Raw genomic sequence first — 20,742 nt, 5'->3', positions numbered from 1 at the left:
CCCTGTCCCATTAAAAAAATCCTTCATGCACTACACACCCTATTTCCCTTCTTCATTCGCCACCAAAACTGACTCCAAATCCTCCGTGCTCGTTGGCCCTGTCCACTCCCAGCTCCATCCACTCCTGCTTTACCACACTCTAAAGTCTGGGAACGCCCTCTTCCCATACTGCCCAGCAGAACTGCTTTGTTTGATCTGGGTCCTTCTTGAACCAGCGTGGGGTTCACCCATGCCCACCGCCTGGACATACCGCCTGGCGCCTCTCTCCTGCACCATCCTCCCCGTGGTTTCCCTTCCTCCTCTTCCTCCCAGGCCCTCGGAGCCTCTCTGCCTCTGCCAGCACTTCAGGCCTGTGTATCCTCTCTGAAGCTCTCCCCCACATCATCCTCCTTCCAGACCCAGACCTGCCTCTCTTTCCGCGCCCTCTTCTGTCTGCTCGTCACTCCTCCCTGCCCGAATGTTCCAGAGGTCTCTCAGATGTGGCATGAGGTTGAACTCCGGGTCTCCCTCTCCGAACTCTGCTCTCTTACATTTCCTGTAGCAGCCTCCCGAGTTATCTCTGAGACACACGTGGCTCCTGCCCACCTCCTTTCTGCCCTGCCCTCCACTTGAAAGTCCCTTGAACTTGACCCCTCTTTTACTGTCCCACACCTTCATCATCTCTTGCTCAGACAACTGTAGCAGCGTCTTAATGAGTCTGCCTCCCCTGCTGTGGCTCTAAGTATCCTCCTAAAAACACATCTTCTCCCTCAGCACTGCTCCACCATGTAAGCCGGTGCCCTTGTGGTTCCTTCTGCCAGCAGAGTCCCCCGTCTCCTTTGACCCATCCCTTCCAGCTCTGTCACAGGCAAACCCCTCTCACAGACACAGCTCCGCTGGGGCCTTTTCTGTGAAGTTATTTCCAGTTGGTTGCTGTATTTTATGAGCTTTCCCCAGGCTACATTATGTTTTATCTGTTTAGTGTATTGGTTCTATTTCAGCAAGCTGTGGACCACTTCAGAGAGAGAATTATCACAGGTCGGTCAGCCAGCTGTGAGCCCTAATGTCCTGCCTCATGAAATACCTTGTCCTGGTGTATCATGACCTCGAGTTTCACTCTCAAGCGTTTTGCTTCTTCCTGAACTCTGTCACTTCCTGCCTCTTCCCTTAGCCTCTGCTGCCTTCTAAATTTTAGGGAAGGATGGACTTCCCAGCTCAGATTAGTCTTCCCAAAGTCTGTCATAGTCTGTTCCTTCCTCCCTGCCCCATTCATTTTCCAATTGTCCACAGTCTTCACATCTTTCATCAATCAGCTGTGAGCACTAGCAGGAGTTTTAATTTCTGTGATTTACTTCTGTTCTTTGTACTGTGTTGAATATTTCATGATAGGCCAGACTTGAAGTCCTACCAACACATTACTACTTTGTGCCTGCAGGCAAGAAAGAAATTCTTCATTCCAGTAAAAAGAGTGACATAGCCTGTGACCAGAAAATTAATAGCCTGGGTTGAATCCTTTAGAGATTAAAGATGTATCAAGGCTTATTTCCTGGAATAAACTGCATTGTTTGGTAATGATGTGTCTTGTGCTGCTTTAACACCAGAGGAAACATTTTAAAAGAAAAAAAAGCTACTTTTTATCAAACTATACTTCTACCAAAATAACTGGAATTAATTACATTTTGCCACCTTCCAAAGTCAACATTTAAATTCATTTACTCATCCATTCAATCGATTGGACCCTGAGATTATGGGGAGGGATTTCCACAGCAGGAATTGAACAGTGCTGGGAGAGAGTTATCCTTCTGTAAACTCATATTATGATAATGAAAGTATGTTTGAAAGTAAATAGCTGCCTAGTGAGACCCTATCTTTAAATAAAATAAAATAAAACACTGATGAGGTGGCACATGCCTGTAATCCCATCACTCAGGAGACAGAGGCAGGAGGATTGCTGCAAATTCGAGGCCATCCTGGGCTACATAGTGAGTTCAAGGCCAAAAGGAGACCCTGTCTCAAAGAAAAGAAAGAAAGAAAAGTAAACAGAACACAGAAAAATGTAAGTAATCCTAGGTATTTATAAGATAGCATAAAGTAAGTCTTAATAAAGTCACATTTAAACAGTTCTGTTGGTATTAGCCTTTAAAAAGAATAGATCCATGTAATTTTGTAATTTAATCCATTATATAGTGGAATCTCTGAAGACAAGGAATGGCCAATTATATATAAGATCTTGAGCTGGTCTGGTTTAAACCTTTTAAACATCTAGGTAGTTAACATTTAATTCTCAGATAGGACAGACTCTGCTTTTTATGCAAAGTACAACTCCAGAGATCATAATTACAGCAATCAAGACAACGCTTTGATGAATCGTTCATCCATTTATATATTACACACAGTAAAGGCATTTCAAATGCCTTCTTGTGCTGCATATATAATTAAGATGAATACAAATGTTTAAAAGTTCTTTCTTTTTCAGTACTGGACATTGAGCCTATGGTCTTCTCATTGAGTAACATCCCCAGGCCTTTATTTATTTTTGTTTTGAGATTTGAGATCTCCCTAAATTGCACAGACTACGTTCAAATTTGTGGTCCTCCTGTCTCAGCCTCTCAGTGTAGAAGTCTTAATAAGTGTTACATTTCTCATCAAAGAGACTGTAAGATTGCCCTACAGACTGGCCCATTTCACCCTTCCCACACGTGTTTACCTGGACCCAACTGGTTTGCCTTTAAGGTTTTCATTGTCTCCCTGCAGCGTGGCTGGGGAGCTCGTCCTCTGGTCTGGTCTTCCTGTGCAGGTAGAGGACTGGAGATCCAGTGTCTCCCAGACCTGGAGGAATGAAGTGTGCTTTGGCCCCTCACTATCACAGCCTTTCCCGTCGCTGCCACAGATGCATAGTACTCAATTGTAGAGCTTACTGAAGAGCAAACAGAGTGGGGTTCCAAGGTCAAACTGGCTCGGAGATATTGTACAAGATGGTCTCTCTGAGGGGACCATGACAGAATCCATCGTATCTGCCAGCAGATGGGAAACTAGAAGTCCTTGAAAAAGAGAGAGAGGTTTAATTTTGTTAGTCCTGCATACCATGGGCTCTGCGACCCAAGCACCCTTTTCTTGAAGGACTGTTTTTTGAACAATACCTATTAACGTGTTCTGCAAAGTCCACACGAGGAAACACAGCCCTAAGCTTCAATTACTTCATGTTCTTTGGCAGGCCGTGTTGCCCACCCAGATTTTCCAACAGACTATTCAAACTGAAACCTCTGTTATGAACATAAAATCCTTCACAAAATAATCTGCATGGTGCTCACTTTCTCTCCTCCAGACCAAAAAAAAAAAAATTAAATCAGCAGAAGCCGGAGCCAACCCTGTCATTTGGAGTAATTCTATATCCCAAAGCCGATTATTAAGTCAGCTTTTCTGGCAAAACCTGCTTCAAAACCCACCATCAGGTGTTAAGAACCTGAAGGGAGAAAACTGTGTGTTTTTATACAGCGTTAATGTCTCTTGCTTGATGTCTTTTGCTTTGTCGTCTGGATGTGAGTAGCACTTGGGGGCCTGCACAGGAAACATCGCTGTGGTACAGGGGTCCAAGTGTGGCTCCAACTGCAGCCTGAGCTTTACCTGCAGAAAAGCTTCACACATGGCCACCGTTACCTCTGCGACTCACAGTTGGGGAAACTGAGACCTTAAAGAGGTCTCAGACCTTAAAGAGGCTCGGAAACTTGCACAAAATCACAGAAATATGAAGTGGGAAAGCCAGAACTCCAAAGCAGGCTGTGCTCCCTGTTCTCTGGGGACTCGCGCCATCCAGCACACTTCACTAAACACCGCTCAGCACAGAGTTAGCAAAGCTGATTACAAAGGACCAAATCTTCATCCAGACTTGGCCGTGGAGAGAACCTCGGCAGAGCTCATTTCTTGTGAACCAAGAAAGCCGTGTCGAAGGCTTATGCTTTCAGGAAAGAACCTACAGACTGAAGAGGAGGGAACTCGGGCTCGGATTTGGATACTGGAAGGGGGCCTCCAGTGGGGAATTACGTGTTTCTGTCACCAAATCACCCCTTGGACTGTCAGTACCTTCTCACCACTGAAAACAGGGTGACTGGTGCCTGCAAGTCTAGTGAGAGAACCAACCCAGCAATCCTGAAATCAGTTCCCCTGGAAAGACTTTAGGTACCAAAACCTGCATTCCTTCTCTGTTACCCTGGCAACGGATCGTCACACACTTAGCGGCTTAAAACAACACAGATGCCTTCCTGCACTTTTCTAGGTCAGAAGTCAGCCCAGGTCCCACCACAGTCAGACCAAGGTGCCGGCAGGCTGTCTCCTTGCCGGATCCTCCAGGACAGACTCGGTCTCCTTGCTTCCCAGAGCTTCAAGGTCAGTTCCCTGACCTGCGTTTGTTTTCCGCAGCTGCCTCCCTCCACCACCTGGGAAGCATCTCTGCTTTGAGGACTCATGTTGGGCTCACTGGTGTCACCGGGATACAATCCCCACGGCACCTCTTTGGGCCCCTGCTGCCTACCAGGTCTGTCATTTAACCTCTCGAGCCCAACTTCGTCACTTGTAAAGTGGGGACAGTGGTGGCGCCCACCTCCCGAGGTGGTCACGAGGATCGTGTGCATCAGGACAGGAGAGGTCTGTGGTCAGGACACAGCATGCCGTGGGTACCCAGGAAGAGCTGTTTCTGTCTCACCTCACAGACAACAGTCAGCAAGGCAGGCTTTTCCTGGAGCACAGAGACCGTGAAATCATACTTCTTTAATATGGATAGTTTTTAATGTTGTGGAAAAACATTAACATTAATTCATACTGCCTGAGTATTTTGTTCCCGGGAGCTAAAAAAGCATACATGGTTTTTAGAACTAACAGCAACTACCCTCAGCCCCACCAAAATCAAGAGTCCGCCTGCAAGCAGGTGCAGCTACCATGCACTGAGCGTTGGTGCGGGAAGAACCTGCTGTCCTCCGGCAACAACTGCAATGCTGGTGGGAGCAGGCTGGGGTGGCCGCAGGTGAAGAGCAGAGGCCTGGCCTGGGGCTGGGGTCACCAGGCCCACAGGGGTCTCCTGTTAAGTGGATGAAGAGCAGAGAGACTGGCACACCCGTGTTTTGATACAGCATTAGAGAAGGCACCTTAATTGCCTTTGTAGCGTGGCTCCATTAAATTAAAGGCCTGGCAGATGAGTCCAGTAAGGAAAAGTGAAAATAATTGGTTTAATCTTCCAGGAGAAGAAAAGCCCAATGGATGATTTAATCTTCCATATTAGATGAAAAGCTTTTAAAATGACAAAGATACAGACCTGCTGCTTGCCATTGTCCGCGAAGAATTACAGAAAGACACAAACCAACAAGCAGAACTTTGAACTGCAGCAGAAATCCAAGTTGACTTAGAGAAGACTCTGTGAGTAAAGCGCAGTCCTGGAAATTTCTCCCTTCAGCGTTTCTAAGAAAAAAATTGGTACTTTTATTTGTCTGCTGTCAGAAAAGCCTTCATGTTTATGACTTTGGTCCAAGGATACCATCTCTTATAAAAATAATAATGATAACTTGGCTTCAGGTTATGGTAAGGACTACAAAATATTCTTCATCGGAGACAATTCAAAATTACACTAAGAGTTTTCTTAAGGGTAGCAACATTTTAGACTTTCACTCAGCTATGTTTATGAACACTCAGTTTATTAGACTTTAGGTCTCTTTAAGTTATTTGTAATACATTTGAGGTGTAATTTATGTATTAATTGCATAATACTTATTAAGCTGTGTGCTAGGTGGGAAGCACAGATGAGTCCCTGTTTTCCCTGAGCTGGCATTCCGGTGGGGGAGACGGACAAAACACACAGTGTGTGTGAACAGGAAACGCACCAGGCAGTGAGAAGGCTGCTACCTGAAGCAGGTGTGACATGTGACTGGGTGGCTCTTTTAGATCAGAGTAGTCAGGAGACCTCTCAGAAGAGGTCAGATTCTAGCTGAGAGCAGCACCTAGGAGCTGTTGCCCAAAAAGCATGGTTAGTGCAAAGGCTCAAAGGCAGGGACAGAGAGCTGCAAAGAGCAAGGAAGAAAGGAAAGGGAGGGATGGAAGGAGGGAGAGAGGATGGAAGGAAGGAAGAATGGAAGGAAAGAAAGAGAAGAGAAGAGAGGGAAGGGGAGGGAGGGGAGGAGAGGGGAGGGGAGAGGAGGGGAGGGGAGGGGAGAGGAGGGAAAAAAGAAAAGAAGACAGACTCCATTGTGCCTGGCACAGAGTCGACCATCCAGAAATGAATGGTACAAAATATAGTCCAAGAAGTTGACTGGGTTTTATTTTCCAGGAGCTAACTGGGTTTTAATTTAAATGGGATAGAAAACCAAAGAAATTTCAAGCAAAAGAATACTTAGGTTTGATTTATATTTTTACTACCAGTAACATCCTAGATAGATTGCATAAACATAATGCACAGTAAAAACTATTCCATTAGGATAACGAAGGCCAAGCATGTGCAAAAAGAAACAAGTTGTTCGGGACTATGTCAAATATGATAAGGCAGTTTAAAAACTGAATGGTGAGTGTGGACCTCAGCACAGCGGCTCCTGGGATGCACAGCGTGGTGGGTGGTGGGTGACACCCGAGAGGCTCCCAAGAGATTGGTAGGTTCTTGTTTAAGTTGGGTGGAGGTCGTATGAGTACCTGTCATATTATTACTGTAAATACATGTAGAGCATATCTATTCTCTGTGAGTTAAATATTTCATTATGCCAGTTAAATTTGTATTTTTTATTTTATTTTGAAGATAGCGAAACAATGAAACAAAACAGAATAAAGCCAATCAAAACAGGGAAGGTGGTACAGAACTTCAAAGCTGGATAATAGGAAATTAACAATGGCCACCATAGTACACCTTGTTATCTTCACAATAGTTGTCCATTCCATCAGAGACAGTAAAATCAAAACAAAACAGAATAAAACCAATTCAAAACAGCACATTGGGGGCTGGGAGATTTAGCTCAGCGGCATAAGGGCCTGCCTTGCAAGCAGGCAGTCATGAATTCGATCCCCGGTACCGATAAAAAGGAAAAAGACAAAAAAAAAAAAAAAAAAACAGCACATTGAATAAAGCAAAAAAGTAAATCGGAACAAAACAAAACAGTGAGAACAATATTAGATTTCAAAAACAGGACAGACGGAAATCCCCCATATTTGCTATATTGTATATGGTTATCCTCCTAATAGTTGCTCAGACTAGTTGTATTTTTAAATGATTCTTCTGGTTGCTGACTGGCCGGATGGTTATAAAATCAGAGACAAATCAGATTATTGTTGTTGCATAGTCCAGAGAGGATGATGGAGAGAAAAGAAGAGAGAGGAATCTTTGGCTTGGGTGACAGGACAGATACTGAGCAGAGGCCCCAGGAGTCCCAGCTGGGAAGCAGGCAGTCAGGGGTAGGTGTTGCCCGCATTGTGTGCAGCAGCTGTTAAGCATGCATGTGGACGAGTCTAGGGAACTGAGACTGGCGGTCCAGGGCCCAGCACCGGACAGTCAGGCGGATAGGTGAACGCTCTGAGTGCCCATGGCTGCGGCCTGGCCTGTGTTCTCCTGTGTTTACAGTCGTCCTTAGAAACCACAGTCAGGGGGCTGGGGATTTAGCTCAGCAGCATAAGTGCCTGCCTTGCAAGCCTATGGTCGTGAATTCGATCCCTGGTACCGATAAAAAAAAAAAAAAAAGAAACCACAGTCAGCCTCAACTGTTATGGGACTGTTGTAAAATCAGAAAGTGTGGCATTTTGAAGACCTCATATGGCATAACTTAGCTCTTTTTTCATCTTTTCTTTCTCTAGATTTTTGAAATATTGATCTTCTGCATTCTCCTGTACTTCCATAAAAGAAAAGGAATGAAGCACATTGTGATTCTGCTAACGCTGGTGGCGCTTCTAGGTAAGCACGTGTTTTGTGCTGTTGTCCAGCGAGGGCCTGCTAAGTCATAAATGGGATTTGAAGGACACAGCTTGAGTATTCTATTCCTTTATCACTGTTTCTGATCTATAGAAAGAAACAGTCTAAATTACACAAATTATGCTTTGCATGACTCAATTGAAATATATTTAATTCTTTACATATACATTTAAGGATTTTCTTGATAATTTTGCTTCCTGAAAATTTGAGAACTTTTTAGCAAATAACAGAAAGATATTAAAAGAAACAAACTAATGAACTTAATTGATTCTTTTTGGTGAGGAATTACTTGCTGAGATCTATCCTGTTTATATTTTCCTAGGTAACTTTAAAATATGGCTACTATGAGATAAATAGCATGTTTCTTTTATTCATTGTTTACCGACTCATTTAGTTCTTTAAAGAAGTTCCTAGCAAGGCTGGAAATCTGACACTTTAATAATTCACATTATTTTAATGTATTTCTCTGTCTGTGTCTTTCTTTCCTCCTACTCTGCTTCCTTCTCATGTACCAACACTGGGATATCTCATAGAACACTTCAGAAATTCTCTTTTCAGAAATTTATTTATAACTCTTCCTTTACCTCTTCTTTGCCAGTAAATCATCAAGTATTGTTTGCTACAACTTTGTAGGTTGTATCCACACTGCTGAAGCAGGCTGCAGGCCCCATGCTAATGCAATGCTGGGACTTTCGGTCTCTACCTCCTTTCGATTGGAGGGTTTGAGTTTATGATAATTACTTCTAGAAACAATATGGTATTCTACCCTGTATTTAGGTATAATGTTAATGAAGATAACAAAAAGAAAGGGAACTTTAGTTTTTTCTTTCTTTTTTCTGAGTTACCAGATAAAGAGAACAAAAGCAAACAACAAAAAAAGAGGAAAAATATATGTATATAGGAAAACACTGAAAATAAAGGGAACTTTAAATAGGAACATAAGTTAACTTCCAGAATTATGATCATACATATCAGTTATAAGCATAAATATAAATGGCATAAATTTACCTAATAAAAGAGATTCTCAAACTGGACATCAGAGAAACTCTCAAGTTGATTTTGAAAAAGATCCTATGGGCATAGGTTCAGCTCTGAGTTATTCAAACAGCCACTGTCAGGGCTCTGGGGTGCTCCTTCTGGGGGCCTCTTACCCCTGGACTGGCAAATAATTAGCTACTAAGGATTAGCACAGGGGCTCCAGGACCAGCTCCCCTCTTGATGGCTCTGTTGGCTTTGAAATGTTTCAGCCACATACATCAATTTTAAAAGCAAAATAACACAGGTAACTTGAAAGTAGAAGAAAGTGGGATTGTGATATTACTATCTAAGTTGAAATCAATTCAGAAAATATCAAATGTCACAGAAGGATGAAATTTATCCTGATTAAAAAAGAGAGTCTAAGCCAGAACATTACACTCAACATGCTACAGAAAAGCTTCAGCAAACTGCAAAACTATGTTAATAGAAATATTAATGTTAAGGGAAATAGCTTCTCTAAGCTCTTACAAGTAGAAATAAAAATGTTTAAAATTAAGGATCTGAATATTTATTTTACTATTGCACAAGTTAGTGATTTTGCTTATTAAAAAATGAAACCACCATCAAAATAGAGGCAAAATAAATGTGACTTTCAAACATTTCAGAAGCTTACTGCTTATTTGTAAGGATCTGAATATTTAATGTTGAACTGGTACCTCTAATACTGAACAAATACAAAAACAGAACACACTTTCTTTCCAGTGCCTATGTATCATTTACAAGTTAATTATATAATAGTCACTAAAAAGATCCTCAATAAATTTCAGGAAATTGAAATGGTACAGACCACGTTTTCAGATCACAGTGAAATAAGAACAGAAAATAATAACAAAAATAGAACCCAGCAAAACCCTACCACCTGGAAATGTTAACAGTTCTCGGGCTGCAGCTGAGTAAAGGAAAACACAAAATTTCACTGCGGCACATATTTTTAAAATTATTGTGAAAGCAGTACTAAAGCCTGCAGTTATTCACTAATGCTGTCTTGGGAGGAAATTAGTTGTTTTAAATTTAAGTTAAAGCACTTAGTTGAAGAAGTCAGAAAAAATACTGAAATAAACCTAAGGGAGACAGAAAGGAACAGTTGATAAAGGCAAAAATTTATGAAACAGAAAATAGAATAGCAACAAATTCATAAATAAGCCCAAGAATCAGTTCCTTAAAGGGCAACGAATGAAATACATCATCTCTCAGAAACAAAGTCACAAATATTCAACAGTGAGATGAATGGATGAGATAAATGGATGGAAGGATGTACATTTTAATAAAGTTTAAATAAATTACTTCCTTTTTATTTACATAAAACTCAAATACTTACTTTTTAAATGAAAGTAACTTTAGAAGAAACAAAATTGTTAGAAAAGCCACACCCTAAAAAAAAGTGCTAATGCTGACACAGATTCAAAAACAGTGTCTTCAAACCTTGACAATTTTCACATGTTCTTAAAACATGATCAGAAAATATTGATCCCAACTCTGAAAAAGATAGCACAAAAATAGAAAACTATGAACTAATTTCACTGCCAAACATTGATACAAAAAATCCCAAATGAAATATTAGCAAAGTCAAGCCAGGGCAACCCATGTTCGTGACCAAATGATCTTGTGAAACTTGTTCTTTTTCTTTGTAGCACTTACGATGATTTATACTCACAGTCTACTTCTGTGTTAACTGGATACTCTGAGTTTATCTTCCTCACAGGCTAGTTCTGTGAAAGTACAGTCTACGTCTTTTATTCATACTAAATATACTTTACCTAGAACTGTGTACATACAGCAATCACTGTATGTTAGTTAACTAGTTAGTTAATTAACTAGTTAGTTCATTGTGGCACTAAAAGGATGATTCTTTAGGAAATTATTAAGTAGTTTACTGTGCTGACAAATTGGAAGGAAAATGTTGAATTGTTGGTCAAGTAATATAAACTTTCAGTCACAAGATGAATAGTTCTGAGGATCTCATGTACAGCATGATGACTGCAGGTCACAACAATGTATTGTATATTCAACTTTTGCTGAGAGTAGGTATTAAATGTTCTCAATTCTTCTTTAAATCAAGATATGTATCTTGTACAGGTACAAATTACCTATGATGATTTATGATCATTATGTATATCTAAAATGTACCAATAAAATTAATTAACTACATATAAACACAACGATGCTGTTTGAGGTGATGGATGTATTTGCCAACTTGATTACAATAGTAGTTCATATAAATATATATATAATCACGTTGTACACCTTAAATGTATACAACTTTATTTTTCAATGATACATCAACAAGGATGGAAGGCTGATGTTGTACAATTATCTCAGTTGATGCTGGAAAGACATGTTAAAAGTTGCATATCCAGTCCTGATAAAGCACTTCACGCTGAAATACTAGAAGTGTTCGTATCACAGTAAGAAATAAGAGAGAAGATGCCCACTCTTCACTGTGTTCTATTTGTTGTTTGAGTCTTTTACAATGATTTGTGGTGACTTTTATAAAAAAAAAAAAAAGGAATATGGAAGTCATGTAGTAGCTTCAAAACATAGAGTGTAACATAAAGTGGAAAAAATATACAACATTGTTCCTGTGTTTATTGTGATCGAAAGCACATGAGGCAAAAGCTGGAAACGAATGGGAAGGGGTAGCCGTGATAGGTGGAGTGTTTCTTTATTGTTGCTATAATATTGCAGGGTGGATATAAAATGGAACAAAAAATAAATAGAAAGTGAGAGCAGTCATAGGAAGGAGATCTGATTTCCAGGGAGTGGCTCCCTTTGCCTGTGTTTGTGGTCTTTATTAAACACACACACACACTCACACACACACACTCATATTTTAGTTGCAACTTGACAACTTATAATTGTATAAATTTAGGATACACAAAATGATACCATGATTTATGAATACCATGTGGTATGAAATCAAGCTAATTAACATAACCATCATCTCAAATACTTAATTTTTTTATGCTGAAGATGTTTGAGATTTATTGTCTTAGCAATCTTAGAATTCCAACAAAATCTCCAGCAAAACATGGTATGGGGTTGGGTTTGTCTGTTCTCCGGAGCTGTGTTGCACAGTGTGGTGTATGCAGTTGGTGACAGTCTTGTGACCTCCTCTCTGAAAAGGTCCCAAGTCTCTCAGCAGAGTCCTTCACACAGGTCAGGAAGCTGAGGAAGCTTAGAGTTCATCTCTATCCTTAGCACAGGCTACTTGTCAAAGTTGGGCAGAATTAACAGAAAGATGACTTTAACTGGGAGACGCTGATCTAGGACTTAGCCATCTAGAAGTCCTTGCAACAGGATGAAGAGCTAAGAATCAGCTAAGAGGACTGAATTTCAAGGGTACATGATGGTGCTGTAATAGAACAATTGTTTATTGTTGATAATTAGGAAAATAGAGAAAGAAACTAAGACAACTGTAGAAACCCCTGGTGCAGAGCGCTGTGGCACAGTGTGACAGTGGGGCTGGCATTCTTGGGAAGGCAGCCTGCCAGAATGTTCCAGAAGGCTTCACAGTGGCTGTCAACACAGTAATTCCCTTTCATGTGATTTTCCAAAGGAAGCAGGCAGAATGATAGACAGATTTATATTCAAGAACACTTGCTGCTGCCTCCTATTTAACAGTAAAAGAAAATGGATTCAATCTAAACATCCAAAAATAGAGAATTGTCAAAATAAATTACATACATTCATACAAAGGCATTCTTTACAGCCAATAAAAGTCAGTCTTGGGAAGAATTCCTCGTGGTGTAGAAAATATTTAATAGTAATGGAAAATAGGCTCCTAAGTAGTGTGTTCCATATGATTCACATGTTTTGATACATTCATATTTTAAAATAGAGAAATAATAATGTACCCAGATGTTAAAAATTATTTGGGTGTAAGTATTGAGATTATGGGTGCTTTTAATTTTTTATGCCAAGATTTTCTGTATTTTCATAAATATGTAATTTTATAGACACTTAAATGAGTTTAAAGTTTATTCTTATTTGCAGTGCTATATAAAACAATTGACAATATCTTTTTTAAAATTTTATTTAAAGAAAGACTAAACAAAACAGAAAGTGGGTAGAAATAATACATATATTCAAAGAAAAAATAAACAGTAATAAGTCACTAGTTGATGTTTACATACTGTCCTCTTACAAATTGTTCAAGATACAAAAGTGGAACATATAAAGTGGGAATTCAAACAGGGAGACTGCAAACTGTTCTGTTCAACTATCCAACAAAAGCTTAGTAATATGGTTGTCAACCCTATACACTTAAACATACATGCAGTTATCCATATCTTCATTTATGTTGAAATTAAACAAACTTAAGCAGGCTAAAGTCATTCTGAACAAAGAATAATAGTATTGCTGGATTTTATATCATGACACTCTGGAATCAGCACTGGACACTGTAGTGTCTTTTTTTTAACTTTATTTAAAGAAAGACTAAACAAAACAGAAAATGGGTAGAAATAGCACATACTTTCAAAGAAAAAATAAACAGTAAGAAATCACTGGTTGATGATTACAGATTGTCCTCTTAAATAGTTATTCAAGATATTAAAGTGGAGCATATAAAGTGGGGATTCAAACAGTGAGGCCGCAACCAGTTCTGTTCAACTATCCAACAAAAACCTAGAAATATGGTGATCAATCCTAACACACATGCAGTGATCCATATCTTCAATTATGTTGAGATTGAACAAACCCAAGCATGCTAAAATCACTCTGAACAAAGAATAATACTATTGCTGGGTGTCACATTATGACACTTCAGGATCAGCACTGGGTACTTTAAAGTCTCTTTTTCTTCAAAGTATCTGTTCATTTCATCATGTGTCATATCAGTTCTCATAAACTGTTTATAGGTTCTACACATGCATGAGTCTTAACATGTATTTCTATCCTTTCTATATTAGAGGGAGAAACAAAACAAAGCAAGACAAAACAAAACAACAATATCTTAATAAATGTTTTCTAGCCTTTTTTCTCTGTATATATAGGTACCCAAGAATGATACATTTAAGTGTTGTATATCCACCTATGATCACCAGTCACCTCCAAAACAGCTTCAAAATACTTGACACCAGTGTAGAAATAACTTGCAGGGCCAAGGATTTCACTCAGTGGCATAAGCGCCTGCCTGGCAAGTGCAAGGTCGCAAATTTGATCCCTGGTACCAAAGGAGAAAAAAAGAAATAACTTGCAGTTCTAGTCATGATTATCCAGCTGGTGATTGTGCATGCTTTGAAAAAACAATAATTAACTATAAAAATTGACAGTTTGTTTAGCAATTTAATTTAAAAATTCTAGTTTTGTTTTTATTTGGTGTTTGAGTATAACTCAGGATCACATGGTGGTTAAATTCAAAGACCCTTGGGGCCTGCTGCAGCGCAGAGGCTCTGCGGCTAATGGAACAGCGTGTCCAGCTCCTCTCCCACTAATTATCCCTTTGGGAGACTTAGGCGCTCAGACCACAAGACTGTGACTACACTGTGCTCCAATCCCAGGCAGTATTTTGGGTTAAAACGAAGGTCCTTGAAGAGCTGACCTATCAACCGAAACCATCAAGCAATGCATAGAGCTCTACGGATATTTAAAATTCCTAGATTAGTTAAGCTGTAACTATTGTCATAATCAGTCAGCTAGACATCTGAAATATGTGAAAAAATCAGGTCAAAAGACATTTTAAGCTGGAGCGAAGCCTGGCTGTGAGGTCAGATTGGGGCTCTGTTTTTGAATTTATCACTTTGTCTCCCTTATTAATTATGACTTTCAACTGAAAAAATGCTTATTATGAAATTGTACCCTAGTACCCTTCAAGGTATAGTATATTTTCAGGTTTGGGTAAAGGAAACTATAGGAGCCCTTTCTGGTTGGCCTTCACCTGCTATGTTAAACGTATTTTATATGTATATAGAAATAGTACCTTTTCAAATGCTAAAAGGAAAATATTCAGATATATTATGACAAAATAGATTAACAGCAACAAAGAAAATATTTCTCCTTAACCATGCTTTTGATTTCATATAAAAACAATTTCTGAACTTTCTGTGGGTTTCAGCCAAACTATCAGATTGTTTGCAATGGGAACTTCAAAAGACCTGAGACAGAACAAAAGTACTATATTCTGCCTATGAAAATCCAAGAAGAAGAAAATATTCAATGCTTTCACAGTGCTGTGGCTTTATCAAGTTCATTTTTCTTAATTGCTACTCAAAGCCCACGAAAAATACTTTCTCACGAGAGATGAGTCCTTTCATGCAGCCAATCAATAGATATTGCTTATGTAAATCTTAGATGTAGGGTCCACTCCTAGAAATTAATATTCAGCCCTGATCCAGCTGCCCATTGTCATCCATCAAAAAGCATTTCTAATAAAACTTCTAGGCATCTAAGAAGAGGCTCATACTTAGAGTTAGCACAACACTTAGGAAACTCAAAAAGTAAGCTGCTTTCCAGCTTCTGGTTCTCTCGTCTATTTGGCTTTTCAGTACAGTTTAATATTTTCCCATAAATGACATGGGGAGAGGCTGGCTTTTCCTCCCCACCCCCTTCATTGTTTTTGCCTTTTGCCGTGCACCAGGAACTCCAGCATCCTTTCAACAGCCAGAGCTGGGAAGTAAGCATCTTGCTCCAAAGATCAGAAAACCACCCAGGCAGGCCCTCAGCAGGCCTCCCGCTGGCTGAAACACATTTGAAGTCCAGCCGGCTTGAGCAACTGAGCTACTGCTTGGTTTGTGTCACACCCTCCTTCAAGCATCATAGGACAGTCGTGCTCCCCCACACAACCCTGTGATCTGTGTATAGTCCTGTCTCAAATACGTGCTTTACTTATGTTTTTGTTTTCTCTTCCAGCCTCATTGACTGTTATATCAGTAAAAGCTGTCTCAGGCATGATCACTTTTTCTGTGATGGATAAAATGCAGCTAACGTATCCCATCTTCTATGTCATGTTTATCATCATGATAGCATCTTGTGTTTTCCAAGTCAAGTAAGTTAGCATCCACCTCCTCGCTCGTCTCTCAGCATTCCTGTGCTTCTCTGCGCATTAGTCTTAATTGACTTCAGATGATAATTAAAATGAGCTTTGATTGCTAGGGGTGAACAGACTACAGCTGAACCTACAGTTTGTGCCTCGTCCTTCACATCCAATAATAGGTTTTTACTAAGCATCGCCTTCACGTCTTGCGCATTCTAAAGTGCGGCCATAATCCTGCTAAGTGCGCTTTGATGCTTTCCTGATGCTCTTCTGCTTATAATTAATATCCATCGTACACAGGTTGTCATTTGCAATAAATCACAGGGGCAGGTCCACATCCAGAATTTCATTCTAAATATAGGAAATACGTGAACCCTTCACCTTCGGTTCTTAGCTCATGTTCATTAATTGCCCAGAGATGGACAAAACCAGACATTTGGCCGGGAGGAAAATCCTTTCCTCAGAACTTTGCATCTTTTGCCAGAATTTTCCTTGCACCCTTGGGATTTCAGAGTGATTGTTTTATGTTTCTCTTGGGCCTTAATACTGGTGACATGGAATATTTTTAATTTCTGTCCTCTCCCCTCCACCTCCATCTGCTCTGATCACTTCCTCTCCATTTCACTGTGTGATTGTGCCTTTGCTTGCTGCCTTCTATTGAGTCACCCAGAGAGCTTTCTATTTACCCCTGAGCACTATTCAAAAGCACCACCCCAGTGCCAGCTAAGTAATCAGAGCTCAAAGTCGGAGTATGAGTCGTTCTTTCTGTAGGTAGTGGAAGTAAAGTCTGATTCTGTGGGCCAGATGTAGGCAAGGCCTGTGGAGGGTTACTAGAGAAACCCAGTGTTTTGCCACTGTTTTGTTTAGCATGTTTCATAAGATTGAGTGTGTTTATAATACCGGGATCTTGCTATTAGTTTTCTTCTGTCTTTCTTCCAAATGAATCCATACTGCGGCAGAATCTTCTGGGACTCAGTGATAGTGGGATTATCCTTACCCTATGCTTCAAGAACATGAAAGACGCACACACTCAAAGGTGAATCATATCCGTTCACCCATATTTCAGCCTCTGCACCTGTCACACCATGGAACTGTGGCTCTTAGCATTGGTTGCCCAATAAAATTAGCTGAGGAAGTTTGGCCATATAACATGTGAGCATATGTGTATATATGCATGCGTATTCTGCATCCATGTATCCCTACATGTATGTATGTATATACACTCGCACATACCCGATCTGTACCACAAAGGGTTTTTGTTTTTGTTTTTTTGGTTGCTTGCTTGCGCTGGGTGGGGTCCTAACCATTTATGTCTTTTGAAACACCCAGGTGACACCCACGGGGTTCAGCACTTTAGGAAACAGTCTAGGCCCTACCAGGGCAGCACAGCACAGTGTGGGAACCTGAATTCCTGCCGGTGGTCAGAGCGGGAAGCTGAGCTCCCACATGTGCTGTGCAGCTGGAGCACTAAGCATTGTTTTTGAAACATTAAACATTCCTTTACTTCTCCATCTTCTTTCTTGGCACGTGGCATGTCAATGGATAGCTCTGCTATTCCCCAGATATGATATTTAACAGATTCTAGGCCTATCCTAATGAATCAGCCCCAATGCGATACCGGTCCAGCAGCTTGAATTGCTTCCAACTCAAACTTCTGTGGCCTCAGAATATGATTAATTGCTTTTCATTGTTACTGTTGTTGGTTTAAACAGACCATAAAACCTGACATCTGATCTCATACATCAGATGCATATAAGCTATGACTGCTGATTGGAAATGCCCTCTCGATGCACTTCCTTTGCCTTTGTAGTTGTAGCTAAAGAACATGCACTTCTTGAAGTCATTGTTAACTTATTCCTGAGCATCTCTAAGCCTGAGCTTCAAAAAGTATCTTGTGCTCTAGGTTCCTGAATCAAGCCACGAAGCTCTACACTATGACAACAGTGGTGCCGGTGAACCATATTTTCTTCACGACCAGTGCCATTATTGCAGGTGAGTCTTGGTGAATCCACCCCACCACACACTTAAATAAAGTTTCTCGCAGAATAAATCAGTGAACTGAAGAATCTTTAAACCCGAGGGAGCTGTGGAGCCCATCTCTCCCCGAGCCTCCACCCCACAACTGATCTTCCTTCACGACATCCTCTAGGATGGGCTGTTCTCTGTGTGTGTGCTCCCTGGTACACCATCACTCCTGGGAGAGCTCAGTCCTGTTTCAGATCCTGTCGCTGTTCAAAGAGTTCTAATTATCATAAAGTGTTTCCTTAGGGCTGGGCTGCAGCTCAGTGGCAGAGCCCTTGTCTGACATGCACGAAGCCCTGGGTTTCATTCCTATACCAAAAAAAAGAAAGAAAAAAAAGTGTTTATTTTGGAGCTGAAATTAGTTTCCTTGTGAACTCAAAACAATCATCTTTGTTATGCTCTCTGGAGTCTTCCTCCTTGCCAGCCCTTCTGATAGTCAAAGCAACCAAAAGGTCCTTTGGAGCGTTGTCTCAGGGCCAAGTATCCCCAAGTCCATGAACTCTCCCCTCATGTCCTCACCAGCTCGATCAGAGCGGGGCCCAAACCCAGCGCAGCACTCCAGGGAGGGCCAATAGCCATGTATGGAAACGATGGCCTTTGCTCTTCTGGCCTTTACTTTTCTGCTGTTATAGTTCTTATATTTTAATGGGCAATTTTTTATATTACAGACACAATATAAATTTAAAGCTTGGTCCAAACCAACACACAGTAGATTCAAGGAGATCATTTGTGCATTCGGCATCTGCTGTGCCCTCATTCATTGATTTATTTCATATGCTTACCACCTTCTCAGCTCAAAAGTTCATTTCTCAGGGTAAAGTTTGCATATTTTAGAGTTAATTAGGGGCTACCTGTTAATTAGAGATTACCCATTTATGTGTGTGTGTCTTTTGGAACTGAGAATCAAACTCACAACCTCACATTTGCCAGGCAGGCACTGTGCCACTGAGCTAGATCCCCGGCCCAGAATTACCTGTTTCCTAATTGCTACATCTATTTTATTTCCTGGCAAACAAGGTGACCAACCAGTGGACAGTTATTTAAAACAATTAATACATTTTCTGTTTCTCAAAATTGAGTCTTATATTGAAATAAAAAGATTATATCCCAAGACATCTAGTTTTTGTTTTTGTTTTGTTTTAGCATTTTATGCTTTCTGATGAAGTGAGGTAAGTGTGTCCCAGAGTTATTAGGAAATGAAAGGAAGGTCAAAAAGAGTTGTGAGCATGACACACAGGCTAATAGTTGATATTAACGTGCCCAAAGATGTATGAACGTGTGGTTCCCTGAGGTGGGGAATTCTAGGGAGCAATAGTGCAAGTTCTCAGTTCTCAACACATGGTGGGATTGATGAGTCAGAGGCGCTAGAATTTCTGAGAATTATGTCAGTTCATCTGATTTTACATGGCGGACAGAAGTCAACCTTCTTGACTAACTTCTCTGCCACCATCCAAGTATAGCTTAAAGCTAAGATGAGACACCATATTTGGCTTACTAACTCAGTAAGATTCCATGTGTTCTTTTTATTGTATGGCTATGCTAACACAAGCACCCTTCTGGGGCTGAGTGGATGGTGCCACCCTTCTCAAACTGAGTTCCATCATTTTTGTCGAGATTATTAAAAATGTTTCTACTCCTTGATTCTACCCACCAACAACACAAATAACCTGATCAAAACACAGGTAAAGAACTTAACTGCTATATACATCTTTCTGCGAAGAAGATCTAAGATGGCCAATGGCATATGAAAAGATGATCAGTGTCACTAATCAAGAAAATGCAAATCAAAGTCACAATCAGACTCATTAAGATAGCTACAATTACCAGAGAAACTACATGGGGGCACACACCTGTAATCCCAGAACTCTAGGAGGCTGAGTCAGAAGGATTGCAAGTTCAAACCCAGCATAGGCAATTTAACAAATTAATGAGAACCTAAATATTTTTTTAAAGGAGTAGGGGTGTATCTCAGTGAGAAGGCACTGGGCTCAATCCCCAGTGCAAAGACAACAACAACGAAACCAAATGAGTAAACAAGTGTGGGAGCGGATGTAGAGAGATTAGAACCATCACACAGCATGCATAGAATATAAAGTGGAGTACTGATATAGAAAGCAGTATGGCAGCTCTTCAAAAATATTAAAAACTGAATTCTCAAATAATCATCAATTTCACCTCTGCGTTATAGTAAAGGAATTGAAAACAAAGACTTGAAAAGATACTTGTACACCTGTGTTCACTTGAACATGTTCAATAATAGCCAAAAGGTGGAAGCAATCCAGTGTCCAGATGAACAGGTAAATTATATGTGAGATAGATAGATGATAGACAGATAGATAGATAGATAGATAGATAGATAGATAGATAGATAGATAGAATTTAAGCAGCCTTAAAACAGAAGGAAATTCCGACACAAGCTACAACATAAATAACCCTCGAGGATAGCAGTTTATGTAAAATCAGCCACGAAAAGAACAATACTGCAGAATTCCACTTCTTTGAAGTATCTAAAAACAATATAATTCATAGAAACGGGGAGCAGAACAGTGGTTGGAGGGGTGTTGCTTAATGGGAGTAGAGTTTCAGTTTTTCAAGATGAAAAGGTTTTGGAAATTGGTTACCCAACAATGTAAACATGCTGAACTCTACTGAACTGCACACTTAAAATGTAAGATGGTAACTTTTACATTGATGTCTATTTTACTACAATTTATTTAAAGTAAAAAAAAAGTTTCTACTCGTTGAGACATTCTACTTCTAAAACCCCATTCAAATGATGACAAAAATCCTAAAACATTGG

The 20,742-nt window shown here is 40.2% G+C and overlaps 1 protein-coding gene across 1 annotated transcript in view; it reads left to right on the top strand.

Moving 5' to 3' along the window:
• Positions 1-20,742, top strand: part of Nipal2 (NIPA like domain containing 2) — a 78,465-nt gene that overhangs the window by 51,091 nt on the left and 6,632 nt on the right. Inside the window, exons 6-8 of the mRNA XM_003479881.5 lie at positions 7,795-7,891; positions 15,797-15,932; positions 17,824-17,912. Of these exons, the coding sequence (XP_003479929.2) occupies positions 7,795-7,891; positions 15,797-15,932; positions 17,824-17,912 (322 nt within the window). The remainder of the gene's footprint in view (positions 1-7,794; positions 7,892-15,796; positions 15,933-17,823; positions 17,913-20,742) is intronic.

This window comes from Cavia porcellus, unplaced genomic scaffold, assembly GCF_034190915.1.
Source record: "Cavia porcellus strain 051 isolate PalLab524CR breed Dunkin Hartley unplaced genomic scaffold, mCavPor4.1 scaffold_10, whole genome shotgun sequence".
Classification (NCBI taxonomy): Eukaryota; Metazoa; Chordata; class Mammalia; order Rodentia; family Caviidae; genus Cavia; species Cavia porcellus.
Note: the sequence above shows the minus strand (reverse complement) of the source record. Positions and strands in the feature narration are given on the sequence as shown.